The sequence below is a fragment of the Ceratotherium simum genome, chromosome 9, assembly GCF_057802395.1.
Source record: "Ceratotherium simum simum isolate JZ-2026a chromosome 9, ASM5780239v1, whole genome shotgun sequence".
In the NCBI taxonomy this organism is placed as follows: domain Eukaryota; kingdom Metazoa; phylum Chordata; class Mammalia; order Perissodactyla; family Rhinocerotidae; genus Ceratotherium; species Ceratotherium simum.
The window spans coordinates 33,760,765-33,781,701 of record NC_141908.1 but is presented as its reverse complement, the minus strand read 5'-3'; the positions used below and the strand labels follow the sequence as shown (position 1 = coordinate 33,781,701).

General features: G+C 38.4%; 1 protein-coding gene across 9 annotated transcripts in view; it reads left to right on the top strand.

Moving 5' to 3' along the window:
- Positions 1–20,937, top strand: part of NEB (nebulin) — a 234,736-nt gene that overhangs the window by 53,599 nt on the left and 160,200 nt on the right. For all 9 annotated transcript variants that reach the window (XM_087435203.1, XM_087435204.1, XM_087435201.1 and 6 more), the window contains 16 exons: positions 1,327–1,431; positions 3,001–3,108; positions 4,407–4,718; positions 5,246–5,452; positions 5,951–6,055; positions 6,210–6,317; positions 6,961–7,272; positions 8,444–8,650; positions 11,351–11,455; positions 12,492–12,599; positions 14,130–14,441; positions 14,569–14,775; positions 15,224–15,328; positions 16,310–16,417; positions 18,972–19,283; positions 19,483–19,686. In XM_087435203.1, coding sequence (XP_087291329.1) covers positions 1,327–1,431; positions 3,001–3,108; positions 4,407–4,718; positions 5,246–5,452; positions 5,951–6,055; positions 6,210–6,317; positions 6,961–7,272; positions 8,444–8,650; positions 11,351–11,455; positions 12,492–12,599; positions 14,130–14,441; positions 14,569–14,775; positions 15,224–15,328; positions 16,310–16,417; positions 18,972–19,283; positions 19,483–19,686 — 2,925 coding nt within the window. The remainder of the gene's footprint in view (positions 1–1,326; positions 1,432–3,000; positions 3,109–4,406; positions 4,719–5,245; positions 5,453–5,950; positions 6,056–6,209; positions 6,318–6,960; positions 7,273–8,443; positions 8,651–11,350; positions 11,456–12,491; positions 12,600–14,129; positions 14,442–14,568; positions 14,776–15,223; positions 15,329–16,309; positions 16,418–18,971; positions 19,284–19,482; positions 19,687–20,937) is intronic.

Here is a 20,937-nt window from a genome sequence, read left to right as displayed (position 1 = left end):
AGGTCTATCTGGATCCTTATTCTTAGCTCAAGGCTCATTACGATGCTCAGTGCTTCACCTCATTTGGTAATTTCAGAGTTCTATTCAAATAACCCCACCAGAAAGAGAGAGGTAAGTAAAAAGCAAAGAAGGGATGACCTTTTGTGTTTTTAGCCCCAGGTATTGGAAGGTGGGGAATGCTTTGCTTGGCTCAGATTTGAGGATTATCTGTGGATTTTGTTTCTCAGGCCAGTCCCTGCTTCCATATTACCACAGACATTTCAAGATTAATTCTAGTTTCGTGGAAATAAATGGTATAGATTCTTCTGATTACTTTTGTACTGACTGAGGTGTCACTTCTCCCTGTGTTTTTCCACTTAGCTACTGTACGCTCACTACTTGTTTTCCCCAACCTAGTAAATGCCATCAGCATCTACCTAGTTATTCAAGCCAGAAACCTGGCAGTCACCACGGACGCCTCCCTGGGTGAACCCCCACATCCAATAAATCTGCTGAGTCAACCTCCTAATGTCTCTCAGCACTTCTCTGTCTTGCAGCTGCCAACAACCCCAGTTTTGGCTTCCGTATCACTCAACTGGACAACTGCAATAGCCGCCTGGACTCCCTGCCTGGGGTCACACACAACAACCGGGGAGACGGTCTTAAAACATAAATCAATCCTTTCGCTCTTATACCTAAAATCTCTTAGTAACTTCTCCTTTAACTTAAAATAAAATCTAAACTTGTTAACTTGGCTGAAAAGGCCCTCAGCTCTATGGCCCTGCTCCCCGTCCTGTCTAATCCTCTTGGCCCCCGTCGGCACTCTCCAGCACTGTGATAAGGGCTGCCTTCGGTCCTTCAAGCTGGTCATGGCCTTTCCAGACTCAGAGTCCTGAATGCTCTTCTTCTGCCTGGACCCCTCCGCTTTCTTTAGGCTCAAGCATAAATGTTACCTCCTTAGAGAGCCTTTGCGGACCACACTTGTTTCTTTCCTGCAGTTGTTCTGTTTACAACACATCACACCACATTCTGGCTATATCTTATGGTTTACGTGTTTATTGTCTGTCTCCTCTGGACTATAAGCTTCAACAGAACTGGTCTGCCTTTTTCAATACTTTAAGCACAGAACCTACCACCCTGCCTGGCCCACAGTGCTGTTCAATAAATATTGGTGGAATGAGCAAATGAATATGTCAACTAATGCCACCTGTGGGTGACAGTATAGGTATTTGCCTTGTCTATGGAAAAACCCAAATAATAGCCTTCCCTTTTTAAAGGAGTGTGTGCTAGATGAAACTTACATTATGTCAGCTAATGACGTTTGCATGCTGCTTCCTTTATTTTTAGTTGAACTACAAGGTGGAGGGGGAGAAACTGAAGCACAAGTATACTATGGACCCCGGATTGCCTCAGTTTATTCAAGCCAAGGTCAACGCCCTCAACATGAGTGATGTGAGTATTTGGCCTGGTGCCCGTCTAATATTGCTTATGCGGGCCTCTCCTTTCCAGTTTTTCGTAACTCTTAGGCTGAGAATTTTAAGGGGAGCAAACTAGTGTGGACCCTTTGAGTCTCTTTTGGAGGAGTTCGTCAAGAGGATGTGACTGCTGGTTGACCTGAGAGCTGGACTCTGGCGATCAGAGGCTCCTCACCCTCTCCCTTGTGTTTGGAATGTATGCTCTGCCCACTGTTCCCGTAGTAGGAACCATTTTCAAGGACTTAGCCTTGAGAAAGTAAGGTATTACTGAGACCATCTGGATTATATTTGTGACTGAACCCCCATTAAGTACTTTATATAAACATTTAAGAGTCTGGTGGGCAGGTGTGGAGATCTACTTGTCTTGTGGCTGCCCAAGACAAGCCTCATATGTAAGTAAGTTCCCTTGCTTATCAAATCTGCCACCTACCAGTCTGGAGTAGTCTGCCTCTTTCTTCAGTCCCTCCTTGCTCTCCATGTACAGGGGCCTACCAACAGTCTCCAGATTGGACCCTTGTCACAGAATATGAGACTAGAAGCCACCATAAAATTTTGCTTAATGAAGACTTTTCCAAACTGTGGGCTATGACTCATTGGTTATAAAACCAATCTAGTAGGTTGCATTCCATTTTTTAAAAAGAGGAACAAAATGAGATAGACAAGATTGGAAAATACAGGAGTTTTTCCTCCTGTATTCATACAGGAGTGAATAGTCTGTAGTAAGGATAGGTATTGCTTTATGTAACTTTTGTTTCAGTTATTTGTTAAAACTTCTAAAAACATTTACTGTAATTTCCTTTAGAAACTCTTTTTTGTGTGTAACTAGCTGCTCTCTCAGGTAGTCTAAGTATGTAATTGGTGGTGATGTTTAAATTCACTATTATGAATTGTTTCATTTTGCTTTTTTTAAAAAAGAGTTGGTAAATTCTAATTTTAAAACATAATCAAACCTGGATAAAATTAATTTCTTTAAAGATGCCTTAGTCATTCTTCCTAACATTTTAGACTCTCTTTTATCTCCAAATAAACATTTTTTGGTACTCATTTCTATGCTTTTTGTTTATTTAAAATTTTTTTCCTGCTTTGATTAAGTAATATTTAATGTTAAGGTTAATTCAAACTGGGTGGTACTACATCTGAATTTTTTATTTTAGTATCCATACTTTCCTGTAAGTTTAAAATGTTCATTAGAAAAAATATAAGAAAATAAAAGTATTACATGCTTATTACAGAAAAGTTGAGATATATAGAAAACCATGAAAAAACTTAAAATCTTCTGTTATTCCACATTACCTTTCCATTGCTTTGTTATGCAAACATATATACATCTTTAAAGCAGTTGAGATCATACTGTGTGTATAGTTTACTGATGTTTTTTAAAACAATCTGATAGACACATAAAAGATGAACGAATAGCCCTAACTCTGTAAATTATCTTACTAGAAAGGGATATATTATGCCATGTTTTATAAGAAAGATTTTGGTATCCTGTTTCATTCTTCTTTTAACTATGTCAAGTAATAAAATAACCTTTCCTGTTTTCAAGGCTCATTATAAAGCAGACTGGAAGAAAACCATTGCTAAGGGCTATGATTTGAGACCAGATGCCATTCCCATTGTTGCTGCAAAAAGTTCAAGAAATATTGCTAGCGATGTAAGTCTAATTTGAAAGTAGTAAATGCACTTTCTCTACATTTTAAAAATCTTTATATGGTATGTGAGGCTATATGAGCTATATTAGGAAGGAAATAAAAAATTATAGTGTAAAAATATTTCGTAATATCCTAAGTGCCAATGATTTTTTTTATGTTGCTTCAATTAAAAATCTTTAAAAACTCAATACAGTTGTTACAAAGAAGAAAATTCTTTTTTTAAAATTGTGAAATATTTGGAACTCTCATTAGTATCATTGTTATGAACTTGAAAACTGTTTTTTGGGGCAGGCTCTGTGGCATAGTGGTTAAGTTCGATGCACTCTGCTTTGGCAGCCCGGGTTCACGGGTTCAGATCCCAGGTGGACCTACACCACTTGTCAACCATGCTGTGGTGGTGACCCACATACAAAATAAAGGAAGATTGGCACACATGTTAGCTCAGCGCTAGTCTTCCTCAAGAGAAGAAAAAAGAGGAAGATTGGCACAGATGTTAGCTCAGGGCTAGTCTTCCTCAAGAAAAAAAAAAGAGGAAGATTGGCAACAGATGTTAGCTCTGGGCGAATATTCCTCAGCAAAAAACCCCCAAAAAACTGCTTTTTGTTTGCATTTTGTCAAGAAAAAAAGCCTTGGTATACCAAAATGTCACTAAATCAAAAAAGTCTCCAAGTATTTTAAAGGAATACAATTTTTTAATAATATAATTTTTACAAAGAATAGTTCTGGTTAAATACGGAAAACCAGGAAGAATTGTAGATTAAATGACAAGATTTTAGTTATTTATGTAGTTACTTACTTACTTAATTACTTTTTACAAAGTAAGTTATATTTTCTATATGAACTGATATAATTCCTTGATAGAGTAAAAACTCATTCATTTGGAGTCCAATATACTAATTTGTATAAGGGCTTTGCTGAAAATTACTTAGGGTTATGCAAATACTTTATAAGACACTGCAAATTAATCATGGAAACAGATAATAATAATAAAAAAAAATAACAAATCCTTAACAAAAAATCTTTTCAGGAACCTTTGAGCATATTCAAAGAATCTACTTATGAATCATCTAGATACAAACTATAAATTATTCCATTCTTAATTATCCCCAGAGCAGATCTCAATACCATCCATTAGAAATATTTTGCTAGTTGTTTATTTAAAAATACTTAAAATCTTGGACATTATCTAGAGTCAGACTGAATTTGGCTATTGCTAATTTGCTATGTAAATTTGATTTAACACTTTAGTGTTTCCTCCAATCTACCCTATCAAACTTCTGTCTGCCCTTCTTTTCTATAGTTCAAATATAAGCAGGCCTATGAGAAAGCCAAAGGCAAGCAAATTGGATTTCTCAGTCTTCGGGATGATCCTAAACTGGTTCACTACATGAATGTAGCCAAAATGCAGTCAGATCGTGAGTACAAGAAGGGCTATGAAGCCAGCAAGACCAGGTATCACACACCATTGGATATGTTCAGTGTGACAGCGGCCAAGAAATCTCAGGAGGTTGCTACCAACGTCAACTACAGGCAGCCCTTCCACAGCTACACTCTGCTGCCCGATTCCTTGAACGTGGAGCACTCCAGGAACGCGATGCAGATTCAAAGTGATGTATGTAACAGTCAACAAATGGTCAACATAGAATTAGTTATCCTAATTAGTTAGCTAGTGGGAGTGAAGAACAAGAAATCAGCAATTCCTCTTACTCCATCCTAAACCTGGCTGGACTCACTCTACTTAAGGATCCTCTCTAGAATTTGGAGTTTTAGGATTTCACTCATTTGAACCATATGTAGCTTTTTCTTTTTTGGTTATTGTATGTATATTTTAAAGCATTGGATGTTAGAACTAATAGATGATGCATTTTGTGAAAAACTAAGAGGTTCAAATGGGTGCGATATAATATCCCTTTCAGTGCAAAATTCTGTTAACTTTTCCTGCAAGAAAGTTAATTTTTTAAAGGAATTATTGGGTCAGGATTTCCTGTTCAAAACTACCGGGAATATAATCACTTTTATAACTAATTTTTTCCAAAAAGTCCCCCCTTTCTTTCTTTTTGATAATGAGTAAATCATCTAGCCAAAGAAACCCATGCCCTGACTCTTTCTGAAATGAAAATATCCTTTTTTGCTGTAAAGAATCTATACAAATCTGACTTCACCAACTGGATGAAAGGGATCGGGTGGATCCCAATAGAGTCGCTGGAGGTGGAGACGGCAAAGAAAGCAGGACAGATTCTTAGTGAGAAGAAGTATCGCCAGCACCCTGAGAAGCTGAAGTTCACATATGCGATGGACACAATGGAACAAGCACTTAACAAAAGTAACAAACTGAATATGGATAAGGTAAGAACTCATCTGTTGGCCTCAGCCCGAGAACCCTTTAGTGCTCATGCCATCGAGCCTGGCAGTGCCATTATGGTGTTCGTCAGTGTTTTAATCTTTCTGATGGTTGTGGTGGTGGTGGTGGTGGTGGTGGTGGTGGTGGTGGTGGTGGGAGGGGGCATTCTATAACTTTCGTTGTTTCTAGAGAGCTCTCACTTATACTGACCCTCAGGCTATCTATCAACACCACGCTGAGGATGCGACAGAACCGCAAAACTCCATGTGGTGTGAAGTTGGGGCAAGATGGCATTTGTTGTTTCAGTGGAAGAGGATTCCCTTGTGTGATGATTTTTTTCTCATTGTGTGTCCAGGCTCATCAGCCCATTTTTTTGCTATTTCATCCATTTTCCAATGTCAGATATAACCTCTTCTACCATGGAGATGTGGGTCTCCTCCTCTTGACAGCACATTACAAACCTGTCCTGCTGTCCAATCACATGCCTACCCTTCTTGTTGTAGAGGCGTTACACTGAGAAATGGAACAAAGACAAGACCACCATTCACGTCATGCCCGATACTCCAGACATTTTACTCTCCAGAGTAAACCAAATCACCATGAGTGATGTAAGTAGATCAACAACGACAAAAGTGGGGGAGAAGATTGAAGGGAGCTAATATTTATGGAATGTCTGTCTTCTACATGTCACCACTTTGAAATCAAGATCCCTATTCTAACCCAAATAACAAGATGCTGGTGTTTTTCTATTTCATCATTTAGAAACTGTACAAAGCTGACTGGGAAGAAGAAAAGAAGAAAGGATATGACCTGAGGCCTGATGCTATCCCAATAAGGGCTGCAAGAACCTCTAGAGACATTGCCAGTGATGTAAGTGCTTCCACTGGGCCTTCATTAGGCTGAGTGAATAAGAGCAAATGAGCCAAGCATGTGTGTGTGCAAGGAGCTGCAGTCAGCTCTGTTCAGTGTTGGTGGGACCATCAACCTGTATAACACATAAGACACGTCCCTTCACCCAGTCCAAGGACCCTCTAATCATTTGTTCATTATTTAATGTAAAAAGTGACTGGGTCTTGTTAAAATAAGTTGCTCTTAAAGTATTCCAATCATTTCTAAGCAAACACATGGATGCAAGCTACACGTTTTACCCAGGAAACCCATGGGTAGGCTCTTTCCTGAATCTAAAGATACAACATGAGGAATCATGCCTGCAGCCTTTTCTGCAGGTTACACAGCTGAATGGGAAAATCTGCTTTCTAAATCACCCTAAAACAATTTATTTACACACCTGTTTGATTAACTCTGAGATGCTTTTCTTTCCATGGACTCAAGTCTGTCAAGAAATTTGAAGTAAAAGCATTTTCCTCCCTGACCCTCGTGAGCTCTTCCCTTTCTAAGATTAGAGCAGCTCTAAAACCCTACACCTATGGCAAAGCTAGTGGCATCTAGTGAATTATAATTTGTTCTCTTTCCTTCACCATTTTCATCACTATGCTTTCATTTCCGTCCACAGTACAAATACAAGCAAGCCTATGAACAGACCAAAGGGAAACAAATTGGCTTCCGGAGCCTGGAGGACGACCCCAAGTTGGTGCACTTCATGCAGGTGGCCAAGATGCAGTCAGACCGGGAATACAAGAAGGGATATGAGAAATCCAAGACGTCCTTCCACACCCCGGTGGACATGTTGAGTGTGGTGGCAGCCAAGAAATCTCAGGAAGTGGCCACCAACGCCAACTACAGGAACGTGATCCACAGCTACAACATGCTCCCTGACGCCATGAGCCTTGAATTGGCCAAAAATATGATGCAGATTCAAAGTGATGTAGGTGGCAGCCACAACATTTGCAGAGCATTTACTCTAGATAATAAGCAAATCATGAACGACCATAAGTAATGACACTTTGAAAATCCTGGAAGAAATTCATGCGCAATTTCCCAATGATGTGTTTCATTTTTTACCTTAGGTTGGATTTATTTTCTTTGACAAAAGAGGAACAGTTTCTAGAAACTGAAGTCTCATTTTCTTCTCTTATTGCTGTGAGCATTGTTGGATGCTGGATTCAGCAATAGCAAATGAAATTTGGTTCAGAAAGAACATGTTGAAGGAAATATGTCTAGCAAACAGAGTCAGAAACATAAAGGGCTCCTGATAAAGGAGTAAGAAGGAAAGCAGAAAGGCAGATAACTTGATAGCTCCTGCCCCTCACTTCCAAGCAGCTCTCATTCCACTACTTCCACCTTTGTGACTGCCTATCTTACTTAATGGTGAGATACTGAGGAGGTCGTGGCCGAAGCTGCTATCAGAATGAGTGTGAGGAAGGCGCAGAGAGTCGAGAGCCAAGGATTCAGCTACAGAAGCCATTTGGTGGCTGGGAGAAGTGAATTTAAGTTAGGAACCAAAGGCAGACCACGCCAAGCCTACATTTCTCTTGGGAATGTATTAGCTGCCAGGGAGGTACACAAGTGCCCAAATGGAAGCAACCACGGTATAGCTGTAGAGGAAAATGCCAGAACTGAGGGGAAACAAATGAAATTTGTGCGAAGTACCAGTGAGGTTTCTGGCATGCCTGAGGGAGTTGTAATGGTGGTGGATGATCAAAGATTTATAGTGAAAAGAGAAATGGAGTCTCCGTAAGTCATCTATTAACCAAGGGAACTTGGGAATTTTTGTAAGTCAGTCAGGCCAGCATAGTTACCTTTCTTGAGATAATAGTCACATGGCAGATTAACCTGATATTAATTTGATATTTCTTAGCACTTTTTCTTTATGAAGGCATTGAGAAAAACATATAAATCACAAAGATATTATTGCTTATTTTTAATTTCTTATGCAGGGAAATGTAAAAAAAGATAAAAGTTGAGGGATAAAAATAGTTGAAGTTCAATGTATTATTGGTTGAAAACTGAAGTGGAACTTATGAAATATTAACATGCACTCATGGTTCTTGAAAGTTGTGGTTTCCTTTCATCCTAGAACCTTTCCTCTTTTGCAGAATCAGTACAAAGCTGACTATGCCGACTTCATGAAGGGCGTTGGATGGCTCCCTCTGGGCTCACTGGAGGCTGAGAAAAACAAGAAAGCCATGGAGATTGTTAGTGAAAAGAAGTACCGCCAACACCCGGACACTTTGAAGTATTCCACCTTGATGGACTCAATGAACATGGTTTTGGCCCAGAAAAATGCAAAAATTATGAATGAAGTAAGTCTTTCAATAATGGAGTGTTTCATATGCATCAGGAAGAATCCAGGCGTATCTTACATTTAATCTACAGGTATTGCTAACAGTTTTAGGGCATCATAATTAATGTTCACTCTACCTTGAAAAAGGGCCTTGTAGTTAAAAAAAAGTCCCCCCCATGTTCAATGGTTCGAATTAGTGCCCCCCCAAAATGTTCAGTGAACCACCTTACCTAATAGATGTAAAAAAATAAATATAGACTCTTTCTTTTAATACAATTCTTGAAAATTATCTAAGGTGAAGTTGAGTAGAAGTTCACGATGCTGAATCTGCAGATTGTTTGGCTGATAACAGCTGGGTGTTGCAGCCCACCCCCTGCTCCCTTGCTGCTTTGATGGAATAAAAGAAAACTCCCAGATTACATGGCTACAGCAGCATTCTGAGCCAGGACCTTCTCTGGGCAATCCTGAGAGCAATTGTTCTCCACGAGTACTTCCTTGGATCATTAATGATTCCAGCCTTTAGAGAAGATTTACTATAGTTTTACAATTACTAGCCGTAAGTTGATTTCAGGATCAACAAGCGCATCAACCTTGGACACCAGTTTTTAGGTTACAAATAATAAAATAATTGCAGCGGCTTTGGTTATATTGTGTGAATCACAATTAGAAATGCCGTTGATTAGCAAAAAAGGGGAAAAAATTATTTGGACCTGATCATGAAACAGTTGCAGAAAATGATGGTCCTAGTTGTGCTAGAAAGATCGAGCTGTATTACGCTAACTCTCTGAGTAAATCCCCTGGAGTCTTCTGAGAGAGAAAACAGACAAATTTGTCAAGAAGTGCAACCTCCTTGAAAGGAACTGGCCTAAAAGACAAGACACAAATCTCAGTAAACCTTTTAAGATTTAGAATTTAAACTATCACAAACATACATTTATTTTTTAAATATTAAATTAAATCTTTCATTTTTTTCAACACTGAGAGAGACCTTGGTGATCATCAGGTTGAATCCTCTCATTGCAGATTTGAGTCAAGTGCAGCCCAGAGAGGCAAGGCACCTCCCTTAAAGACACACAGCAGGTCAATGACTGGGTCTGGACTAGAACCAGGACTCTGATGACTAGCTAATTGCTCTTTCTACTAGAATTGCGCTGTCCAATGCTATAACCACTAGTAGCATTTGGTGATCTAAATTTAAATTAATTAAAATGAAATAATATTCACACTAGCCACATTGCAGGTGACCAGTAGACCCATGTGGCTAGGGGCTGTTGTATTGGATTGCAGAGAACATTTCCATCATTGCAGATAGTTCTATTGGATTGTGCTCGTCTGGACCAGAGGTCAGACTGTTTTTGCAAATAAAATTTTATTGTAACACAGCCACAGCTATTCATTCTCGTATCATCCACGACTGCTTTTGTACTAGAACAAGAGAGTTAAGTAGTTAATAACAGAGATTCTGTGGCCCACAAAGTCTAAAATATTTACTATCTGGCTTTCTACAGAAAAAGTTTACTAACCCCTGATCTAGAAGAAGACTCTAGAAGAATTTTGTTTTTGTTTTTTAATTAAACCTGGCAAAAACAAAGAAATAGCATGTTTCAACTATCAGATTTGCAAAGATTAAAAATTTATGTTATTTATAATATTGGCAAAGGAGTTAATGTAAACTTTTAGTCAAAATTTTGTTACTATTTGTTAAAATTAAAAATTCAGATGCCTAATACCCTGCAGAAATCCTTATATACATGCAAAGATATACATACATACAAAGATATACATGCATATGTATATATACAATAATACTTTTGCAGTCTAGGGTCTGCAAAAGGAGATGCTGAGATGGAATTTGGAGTATGGGGCATTTTTTTGGGATCAGTACCTGTGGAGGGGAGGACTGGGCAGAAGGAGAGGTCCAACAGTGATACAGGCCATGCAAAGCCCAGGCCAACCCCACAGAGGGCTCTCGAGTGTATATGGCCTGCCGGAAGCATTCTGCATTGGGCAGAAATGGCCAGGCCTTTATACCCCCTCTTTGATGAGTCACTGAATGTGGCCACCAGGGAAGAGCGTGCTCTTGAGTGAGGCAGCAAACCCTGAAGCAGGTGACAGCTGGAGGCTATCTGCCAACAGTTGGGACAACAAGTCTTTCCTTGAGTGGGTGTTTGGGTGGGTGCATCTCCAGGTCCACCACAAAGATTAGGGCACCATTGCTTTCAGTAGAAAAAGCCTGGAAAGAACAAATTAAATGTCTGTCAACAGAGAATTGGTTAAACCAGTTGAGTTACACCTCCTCCTGGAATACTCTGCAGATCTTTAAATGAATGAAGTAAATTATTTTAAGAAGAATAAAAGATGTCCAAGCTACGTTATTAAGTAAAAAAAGCAAGATGTAGAACATTATGTATTATATGACCTCACTTATATTAAAAAAGGACTATATGTGGGATTTAATATGCACAAAAAATTTTAAGATGGAGATGCTACTACCAGGCTGTAAAATAGGAGGACAGTCCAATTTATCTTCCATCTTCCATCCTCTCCACTGTACTGTTTGAATGGGCACCTTTTCCATTTAAATTTTTAAAAATAAAATCTAGCTAATAAAATGCATAAAATATTTATATTTATGTACAATGATATATATGTCCTAAGCATGCTCCTTTCAAGATTTTAAATACTAAGTTCCACTGTTTGTTTGTTTTTTTCTTTCTAGCACCTCTACAAACAAGCGTGGGAGGCTGATAAGACCAAAGTCCACATCATGCCTGATATCCCCCAGATTGTTTTGGCAAAGGCAAATGCAATTAACATGAGTGACGTGAGTACCATTCTCCCTATTGTCATCTTTCTCGCCTATTAGAACCAGTAGAAACAAATTAACTAATTAATATCTCTCAATTATGAGAGTGAATGTTTTGAAAATAATAGCAGGAATCCAGAAATGAGAATCTTTCTCTTTCTAATCTTGCTTTGCTAAGAGTTGGAGTAGGCCTGTCAATGGGGCTTGGGACCCAGCAGTTAGGAACTTGAAGGGCGGTTGGATTTTGTTTTAGGGGCAGATAGTTCTGATTAAACTAAGAGACTTGGCAGGAAGAGAAGGGCTTGGGGGTCAGGAAAAGAGAAAAAGGAAATGAGAATCCTAGGCCTTCGTTCTTAGAGAGTCCCTCCATCAAGCTTTTGAGATGATCCTAAAGAGGAGATCTTGGGAAAAGTTAAATGGAAAGGGAAGAGGAACATTTTGAAAAACTTGGAGCAAGCCTCATAATAAAGAATAAGGAATATGCAACGCTTAATGTTAGAAAATGCATAGGTATTTTATTTCACTTCTTTCTCATCCTAACCATAGTTGCTAGGAAATCCTCTAATCCTACCAGGTTTTTTTTCTTTTCTCTGTATGAATTCCATAGGGATTTGGGATTGCTGACTTCTTTCTGGATTGTAGAATCCACACAATTATATAAAAAAAAAGTCAATCGCAAAACAGTGAAGTTTTCTTTTGATGTAAGAGTATGGCTGTTTTGTAGTCTTCCCTTGACTCTCATTTGATAAAATGCATCAATAAGAATGATGCATTCTTATTGGGCTTTCACATTTTTTAAAGCATATTTACAACCTAATAGAGAGCAGTAACTTTTACTTATTCTCGTGGTTTCTTGAAGATATGTTTGAGTTTGTAATAGGTTTTTGTTTTTCAAACACAATTATGTTACTTGTGAGAACGTTCAGCTGTTGAACCACTGATGTAGCACTCTGCTGAAAGATAAAAATGATGCTGCAGTGCTAGTTTGCTGTTTTAAAATAAATTCAGACTTTCCTCTTTAGAAGAAAACTATTCCCCTTGCCTCCTTTTGCAGAAACACTACAAACTTTCTTTGGAAGAGTCCAAAAAGAAAGGCTATGATCTTCGAACTGATGCAATTCCTATCAAAGCTGCCAAGGCTTCAAGAGATATTGCAAGTGATGTAAGTCTGAAGGAAAGCAGTCAGCTGGCTGGGGGTTTCTAATCTACTAAAATAATAAGGGCTGAATTCCGGAAACACTGAGTGGATAAAATATGAAAACAATGTGCCTGCTAACAATAGCCTCATTCTCTTCTGTGGATGCTTCTTAGCCTTGCTCTTGTGTTTTCTCTGATATTTCTGCAAAACAGAATGCTCCCCACATTATGACCACGTAGATATCAGCTCCCTGACTCATGAGATCTGGGTGAATTTACTTTGATCTCCATCACCAAAGCTATGGCCTGTAGAAGCCCAAAGTCTTTCACCAAGCTTTCTTGGTGAAAGACTTGTATATTTCTGGCCTCTAGCCTCTTAGGCTCTGTCTTCCTAACAGGATGTCTCACGAAGTGGTGAGCTGGGGGTGCTGATCTTTTGGGCTCATGACAACTGATTATTAAATAATTGGGAATTCTGCAAACCAGTTGTTAAACTATTGGTAGCTTGACATCAGACATGGTGGGAGTATTTACACCACAGAAATTGACAAGCGCTACAAATTAGGGCTTTATCCCCCAGAGAGCTGGTGTGCCAACACACCGCTACCATAACACATCACCTATATGAAACTCAGTTCTTTCATTTGATTGTTTCCACAGGAAATCCACTCACAGTGAGCCTTTAATGATTTGAGGGTAATGGGAGGAGCACATTTCAGAGCACTCTTTCCTTAGCCACCCTCTAGTTATACTTTCTCTATCCTCTTCCATCTCTGCCCTTCATCTTTCCTACTGAGCCACCCCTATGCCACTCCTACACTGTCCTGAGAACTCCAAATTGTTCTCCTTCTATTATGTTGGGGTATTCTGGCTCTCCTGGCTCCTATCCCCTAACTTGCTCACTCAAACCCACAAGAGATAGGCAGAATAAGAAGCTTTCCATGTAGCAGCATCTCCTCTCTATAGAGGGAGATTGGGTGATAAATAGTAAAATTTCTTCCCCATTATACCAATATAGAGAGTCTTAAAAGAAAACAAGTCTCACGCATATAAAGCTACTCTAAAATTATGTTGTGTATCTCATAACTGAGCCTATTCTCACCAGTGAGACAGGCTGGGTGATTTCTCAGGGCAGCAGAAAACTGTGTAGAATATTCTGCTTTTTTCTCTCATTTGCTCTACTCTTATTATCTATTACTAAAGATCTCTTTGACGTTAACGACAGAGTATGTGGAAGTCAGCATAGTGTATGATCACAAGACCTGGGTTCTAATCCTTGGCGACCTTAGCAAGTCACTCACCTCTCTGGGTCTCAGCTTACTCATCTATAAAGTGGGGGCAGTAATAATAACTTTGCTATCTACCTCACAAGGTATAGTTGTATCAAGTTACACACACACACACACACAAAAGTTACACAAATAAATGTGAATGTGTTTTGTGAACTGTAGAATTCCGTACAAGTATCGCTTTTTATAAAATACAGAATATTGACACTAGAATGATTTCTAGCCAAAGGAATTGCTCTGAATAAATATTCAAATTTTCTTCGCAGTATAAATACAAACACAATTATGAAAAGGAGAGGGGGAAAATGGTTGGTTTCCGCAGTCTTGAAGATGATCCCAAATTAGTCCATTCCATGCAAGTGGCTAAGGCGCAATCTGATCGGGAGTACAGAAAAAACTATGAGAAGACAAAGACCAGCTACCACACCCCTGCTGACATGCTCAGTGTCACAGCTGCCAAGGACGCCCAAGCCAATGTCACCAACACCAACTACAAGCACTTGATTCATAAATACGTCCTCCTTCCAGACGCCATGAGCATCGAGCTGAGCAAGAATATGAATCGCCTACAGAGTGATGTAAGGCTCTCTTCTTTCTGGGTGATGGTTGGATTCCTAGCATGGGAGGGGAGATCACAGGCTTCTATGCCACATTTTTGTGTCTAAATTGATAAAGTAAAGTAGACTTCGCCTCTTCTCTTTATAGAATGAATATAAGCAGGACTACAATGAATGGTACAAGGGGCTTGGCTGGAGTCCAGCTGGTTCCCTAGATGTGGAGAAGGCCAAGAAAGCAACTGAATATGCCAGTGATCAGAAATACCGCCAGCACCCTAGCAACTTCCAGTTTAAGAAGCTGCTCGACTCCATGGACATGGTTCTTGCCAAGCGGAATGCGCATACTCTGAACAAGGTAGAGAGAGCAGCCGTCCTTCCACACAGCTCCCAGTGAGGCAGGGCTAGCAGCCTCTGGGTCGGGTTTGGGAAATTTATTTGGATCCACCACTTCTATGCAGCGGCAAACAGTTCCAGAACACACCTCCATATCACTTTCTTCTGCTGCCTGCGTCTTATTTTTATTTCCCCTGCTCTTCTAATTGAGTTAGAAATTATTTGTTTTTAAATTACTATTTCTTAAGCACTTTCAATCCATTCTAGAAGATAGAAAAATATCTAAAAGACTATTTTTTAAAATCTGAGTTTGTTTTTGGTGTCTTTTCTGAATTATATACTACTTTAGTTACTAAATTAATTGAATCTAATTCAAATTAAGTGATTCATGTGTTCTGTTATATTTTTTCTTTCCTATTTATCCTAAAAAGTTATTCAAATTTCAAATGTTTTCTTTTTTAACTTCCTAGCACTTATACACCATTGATTGGAACAAAGATAAGACCAAGATTCATGTGATGCCAGATACACCAGATATTTTACAAGCCAAGCAGAATCAAACGATATTCAGTCAGGTAAAGCTACATAAAAATTTGGCTTGAAACTAATTAAATTTATTAAATTATGTAATGGTAAATAAGTGATGTAAATGCTGAAGCAGTGGAAATGAGTGACTCAAACTGGCTAGCCTAGGGAAGTTGCGAAATATGGTGGTTAAAAGCAGGAGCCTCAGCTGTGTCTGTATGCTCCATGGGGGCAGGCGCTGTGCCTGTTCTGTTTATCTCAGCACTCATTGTGCCAGGCACAGAGTAGGAAATCAATAAATAGTTGCTGAAAGAAAAAATTGCATCAAACAGACCTGGTATGAGTTTTGGCTTTGCCATTTATGAGTTGTAGAATATCAGATCTACACTTTGGTATCCTCATCCCTAAAACTGGGACCATAAAAGCGCCTATGACATTGAATTGCTATGAGGACCAACTGAGAAATTCTGTGTAAGGCTCTCAGCACAGTGCCTGGCACGTAGTAAGTCCTGGAAGACTTTCAGCTATTTTTATTATTATCCAGTTTTAACGCACATGCATCCATTCAATGAATCTGACTCAGAAAGCTTAACTCATTTATTGCACTTTATAAAAGGCATTTCATCATCTATTACTTTTATCACTTAGATAGTTAAAATTTTGTCACCTGACTTTTTTTTGTTATCAATTATTTTAGCATTTATGTTCAAAATAGTGAGCCCAGATTGTACTTAACAGCAGCGGATCGTACCTGATGAACCTGGTATGCCCATATTGTTTTGAACAGAAAAGGTCCTGTTCAGTTATACCACTGGGGCGGGGGGAGTCTCAGAGCCCAGAAATGGAAGCCAGGTCATGTGATGCTAAGTCAATGCTCTATTAAACAGCTTGTTTCATTTTTATCCATATCTTTAGGGGTAAGTTAGGTGATGTTAGAATCTGATGTCTACTCTCTAGGTAAACTTTTGTTTAATAATCTGTTGGGGTTTTAATATACACTGAATAGTGCTGAATAATTTTTTTATTTTTAGAAACACTATAAACTTGGATGGGAAGAAGCTTTGAAGAAAGGCTATGACCTCCCACTTGAGGCAATTTCTGTACAGTTGGCCAAAGCTTCAAGAGACATTGCTAGTGATGTAAGTACTAGTTTGACTTCTATAAGGATATATTTTTATCTGAATCAGGTACCTTAATTCTGGTAACTGTTTTTAAAGATAGGCCTTACCTTTCAAAATGTAATGCTGTGCCTTCATCTTCTCCTACCCTCTTCATTTACCCAAAATTCACTCTTCTTTCTGACTGATTGAATCAAAAAAGGGGCTTCCTGAATAGAGGTTGAGGAAGATTACATTAGCATTACACTAAGATGCTATGTTTCTAGATATTACAAAGGAACCAGAGATTTCAGTTTTCCCCTACTCACCTGAAAACAATTTTCCTGCTTTCTGTTTGTCTACTTGAGACAAATTCAAAGTGCCAGAAATAAATCAACTGCAACAACCTGTTGTTGAGAGATTTTTATATACATATATTTAAAAATTAGCTGCCAGTCGGCCCGGGGTTCAGATCCTGGGCACGCACAGACGTACCGCTTCTCCGGCCATGATGAGGCCATGTCCCACATACAGCAACTAGAAGGATGTGCAACTATGACATACAACTATCTACTGGGGCCTTCGGGGGGGGAAAAAAAGGAGGAGGATTGGCAATAGATGTTAGCTTGGAGCCGGTCTTCCTCAGCAAAAACAGGAGGATTAGCACGGATGTTAGCTCAGGGCTGATCTTCCTCACACACACACACACAAAATTAGCTGCCAGTTCTTTTTATTTAGCCCATCCTTGCATTTACATAATTATAATAAATTAGCTTGGGGCATAGAAAATACAGGAAAGTTCAGGAATTTAGGTTTAAGGTCCAGAGGGCTTAACTTTCTGCTGGATATCTGGCCCAAAGTTCATAAAACAAAGATATTTGCTCTCCTACTTAACTTCTAGTTATGATTGGAAGGGGTAGGAAATTTGGTGAATAAACTAGATTAGGTTCCTATTTATTAATTAAATTTTTACAAATATTTTATTTAGATACTTTGCATATATGTAACGGTATCATTCTTAATCCCAAGAATTAACCGCAAAAAATTCAGAGGACTTTGATTCTAGGGACTAAATTAGCAGAATTTCATAGGAAAGCACAACCTCTTAATCAAAAGCTTTAAAACAAAACATAACAAAGATTAGGTTTGGAGAGAAAGAGTGTTTAAAGACAGAATTTGACAATAAATTCTAAGAATATAAGGGAAGATTCTCTCTAATTCAATTAATTTGTGGCACTTCAGAAGTGTTGGAAAATTAGATGATGCATTATTACCCATTCTCCAGCCTGCAGCTCAATACCTCATTAAAATGAATCTATGTGGTGATGAACCTAAGGAAATAATGGTACTTGAATGTTCCCCAGAAAGCAAACTCATTTTCATTTCATGTTATGTCCTCCCCATAAAGTAAAGATAGTTTAGGAATTGAAGAAATAGCGTCAGTAATTTCCCAGCAACATAACTTTTGATAACACCTGATTTCTTTTTGTGTGAACCTATTAGTTAGAACCTTTTGAAATCTTACCCTAAAATTAAATTAACTATAAATGAATTTTCCCACTATTGTAGAGATTGTATCTTCTCTCAGTTTCAAATAGTTCTTGTATCTATAAAATTTCTGGAAATTAGAGCTATTTTTATAAGTACTCAATTTAATAAATTAGAGTCATGGAATTTAGAGTTAGAAGATAACTTAAAGGTTATTTAATCAATATCTCACTCAAGAGATTGACTATAGATTACAGAATCTGTGACACTACTTTTTTGTAAGCAATTTTTTCAGATAGCCCATATTGAGCTTATAGTCAACTTAAACTCCTGAGTATTTTTCATATATACAACCATGAAGCTGGATATCATGAGAGAGTAGAACCTCCTTCTGTGAGGTGTAATGTGTCCTCAGCATCTAACATCAAGTAAATGCTATTATTACTATTATTATTATCACTGTTGTTATTGTCATCTAGTACTAATGCAGTTTTTCCCAACTGAATCTAAATACTGGATTTCACTTTCACTCTCTTAAATTTATGTAGCCCATTTTGACCTATCTTGGCAATATGTTGAGATCTTTTGGAATTTTCTTGCTAGTCTAACATATTTAGCTGGTTTTAGCCACATGTGCATGAAAATATGGATCCTGAACAGAATAAGTTTGTATGACATAACCATATGGCAAGCCACTAAAAATCCTGCTGCTTAATAAATTAATCTATACTCTTTGGTCTGTCCCATCAAGTCCTGCCTCTTCCTAATTTTTCTGCCATTCTGCCCATACTTTTCCATTATTCCCATAAGGATATCACAAGAGCGTTATCAAATGCTACCCTAAAGTCAGCATAAAAAATATCTAGCACATTCCAGCATATATTTCTGCCTCTAGTTGGAATTAATTTCTCATCATAGCTTTTCTTGATACTCAACTACATTATGTTTCTTTGAAAGCCTCCACTTAAGTTTTTACATTTCTTACTATGTTAACATAGACATCCCTTTTCTCATTTCAGTTTTGGAAAACAAACATGCAAACAAACCAACCTGAGCTTAACTTGACTTCTGTTTATGTTGATAAAAGAACTATTTCCTCTGATTTCAGTTTAAATACAAACAAGGCTACCGCAAGCAACTCGGCCACCATATTGGATTCCGGAGTCTGCAAGATGATCCAAAGCTTGTGTTGTCCATGAATGTAGCCAAAATGCAGAGTGAAAGAGAATACAAGAAGGACTTTGAGAAATGGAAAACCAGGTACAGCAGCCCAGTGGACATGTTGGGAGTGGTGCTGGCCAAGCAGTGTCAGGCCTTGGTCAGTGATGTGGACTACAAGAATTACCTGCACCGTTGGACATGCCTGCCCGACCAGAACGATGTTATTCAAGCTAAAAAAGTTTATCAACTACAGAGTGAGGTCAGTTTATATTAAATCTAATGTTTATATTTTACTTCATATCTTGTAGGAGTAGCCATTTAGTTTTAAAAAGACAGAAACTACAAAGAGGAATTATTATTGAATATCTAAAATGCATCTGTTTGTAATGTGTAGAATCACCTGAGTCCAGGGTCCAGATGAGGATGGGATTTTGATGGCTTGCTTTGTATTTTCACAGAATCTGTATAAGTCTGATCTTGAGTGGCTGAAAGGCATAGGATGGAGTCCCCTGGGTTCTTTGGAGGCAGAAAAGAATAAGCGGGCTTCAGAAATCATCAGTGAGAAGAAATATCGTCAACCTCCAGACAAAAACAAGTTCACCAGCATTCCTGACGCCATGGACATAGTTCTGGCAAAGACAAATGCCAAAAATAGGAGTGATGTGAGTAACACTTTGGAAATAAATAAAATAAATTATAGTGCCTGGTACCTTGTAGATGCTCAATAGCATTTGCTTAATCAATTAGTAGAATGGCATAGCACTGCATCACACAGCATAGCACAACACAGCATAATGTTTTGTATCTGGTTGCTTCATTTGAATTAACAACTACGCTACACCTTTTATAGATCATACAAAAGTGGGTTAGTATCAATTTTTGCCACCCAAAGCTTGCTTGTTTATTTATTTATTTATCCAAAGTGTAATGAGAAAACTATTGAAAATACTTTTTTTCTTTGAAACTTGAGTGCACTAAAGACCTAGATTTTTTTTTGTTGGAGTAGAGTGTATGAGAGGGACATATTCTGAGTACCTCACACAGGCACAGGGTAAATGTTGTCAAGAGTGTATTTTCTGCCAAGTGATTATAATGCATTTCATTTGACTGAATCAAGATAAATACATAATACTATATATATATTATATATATAGTATAAGTTGAAGATAGTATATCTTCAACTTATTTCCCTCTCCAGCACTGACATCAGTGTCTGGCATGTAATAGGTGCTCACTAAATATTTGTTGAATAAAATACATGAAAGATAGCAGTGTAGAGTAATTCTATGCAGAGAAGAGAAAGATTACTCATCATTGCTCAGTCAAAAGCGTAACCCTAAGAATTACAGAAAGTTGAATTTCATGCACTGAGATTCTGAAACTGGTAAGAAAGTTTAAGTTGATATATAATAATAACCATTTGGGTCTCAGAAGGATCTAAATATACATAATATGCTAAACCAATTTTAGCATTTTCTCTGTTTTCCATGGGGAGAAAGTGACACATGCCACTGAATAAATGGTCCACCTTAATGTTCTCAACCAGGGACAATTTTATCTCACAGTAGACATTTGGCAACACCTAGAGACCTTTTTGGTTGTCATCTTTTTGGTTGAGGGTGGCATGCTACTGGCATCTAGTGGATAGAAGTCAGGGATGCTGCTAAACATCCCAGAATGTACAGGACAGCCCCCCTACAACAAAGAATGATCTGGTATACAACACCAATAGTGCTGAGGTTGAGAAACTCTGATCTTACTTCATCAGAAAACTTAGCGCAGAACCAGGATAAATGTGTATGGGAATTCACAAGCCTTGCTTTGTTTTGGTCCTGGAGGTCTTAATGGGCTTCTTTGGGTTATACGGACTGTAGTAAGCATGTTCAGGAAGGAGGAAAGTGCCAACCCCACAC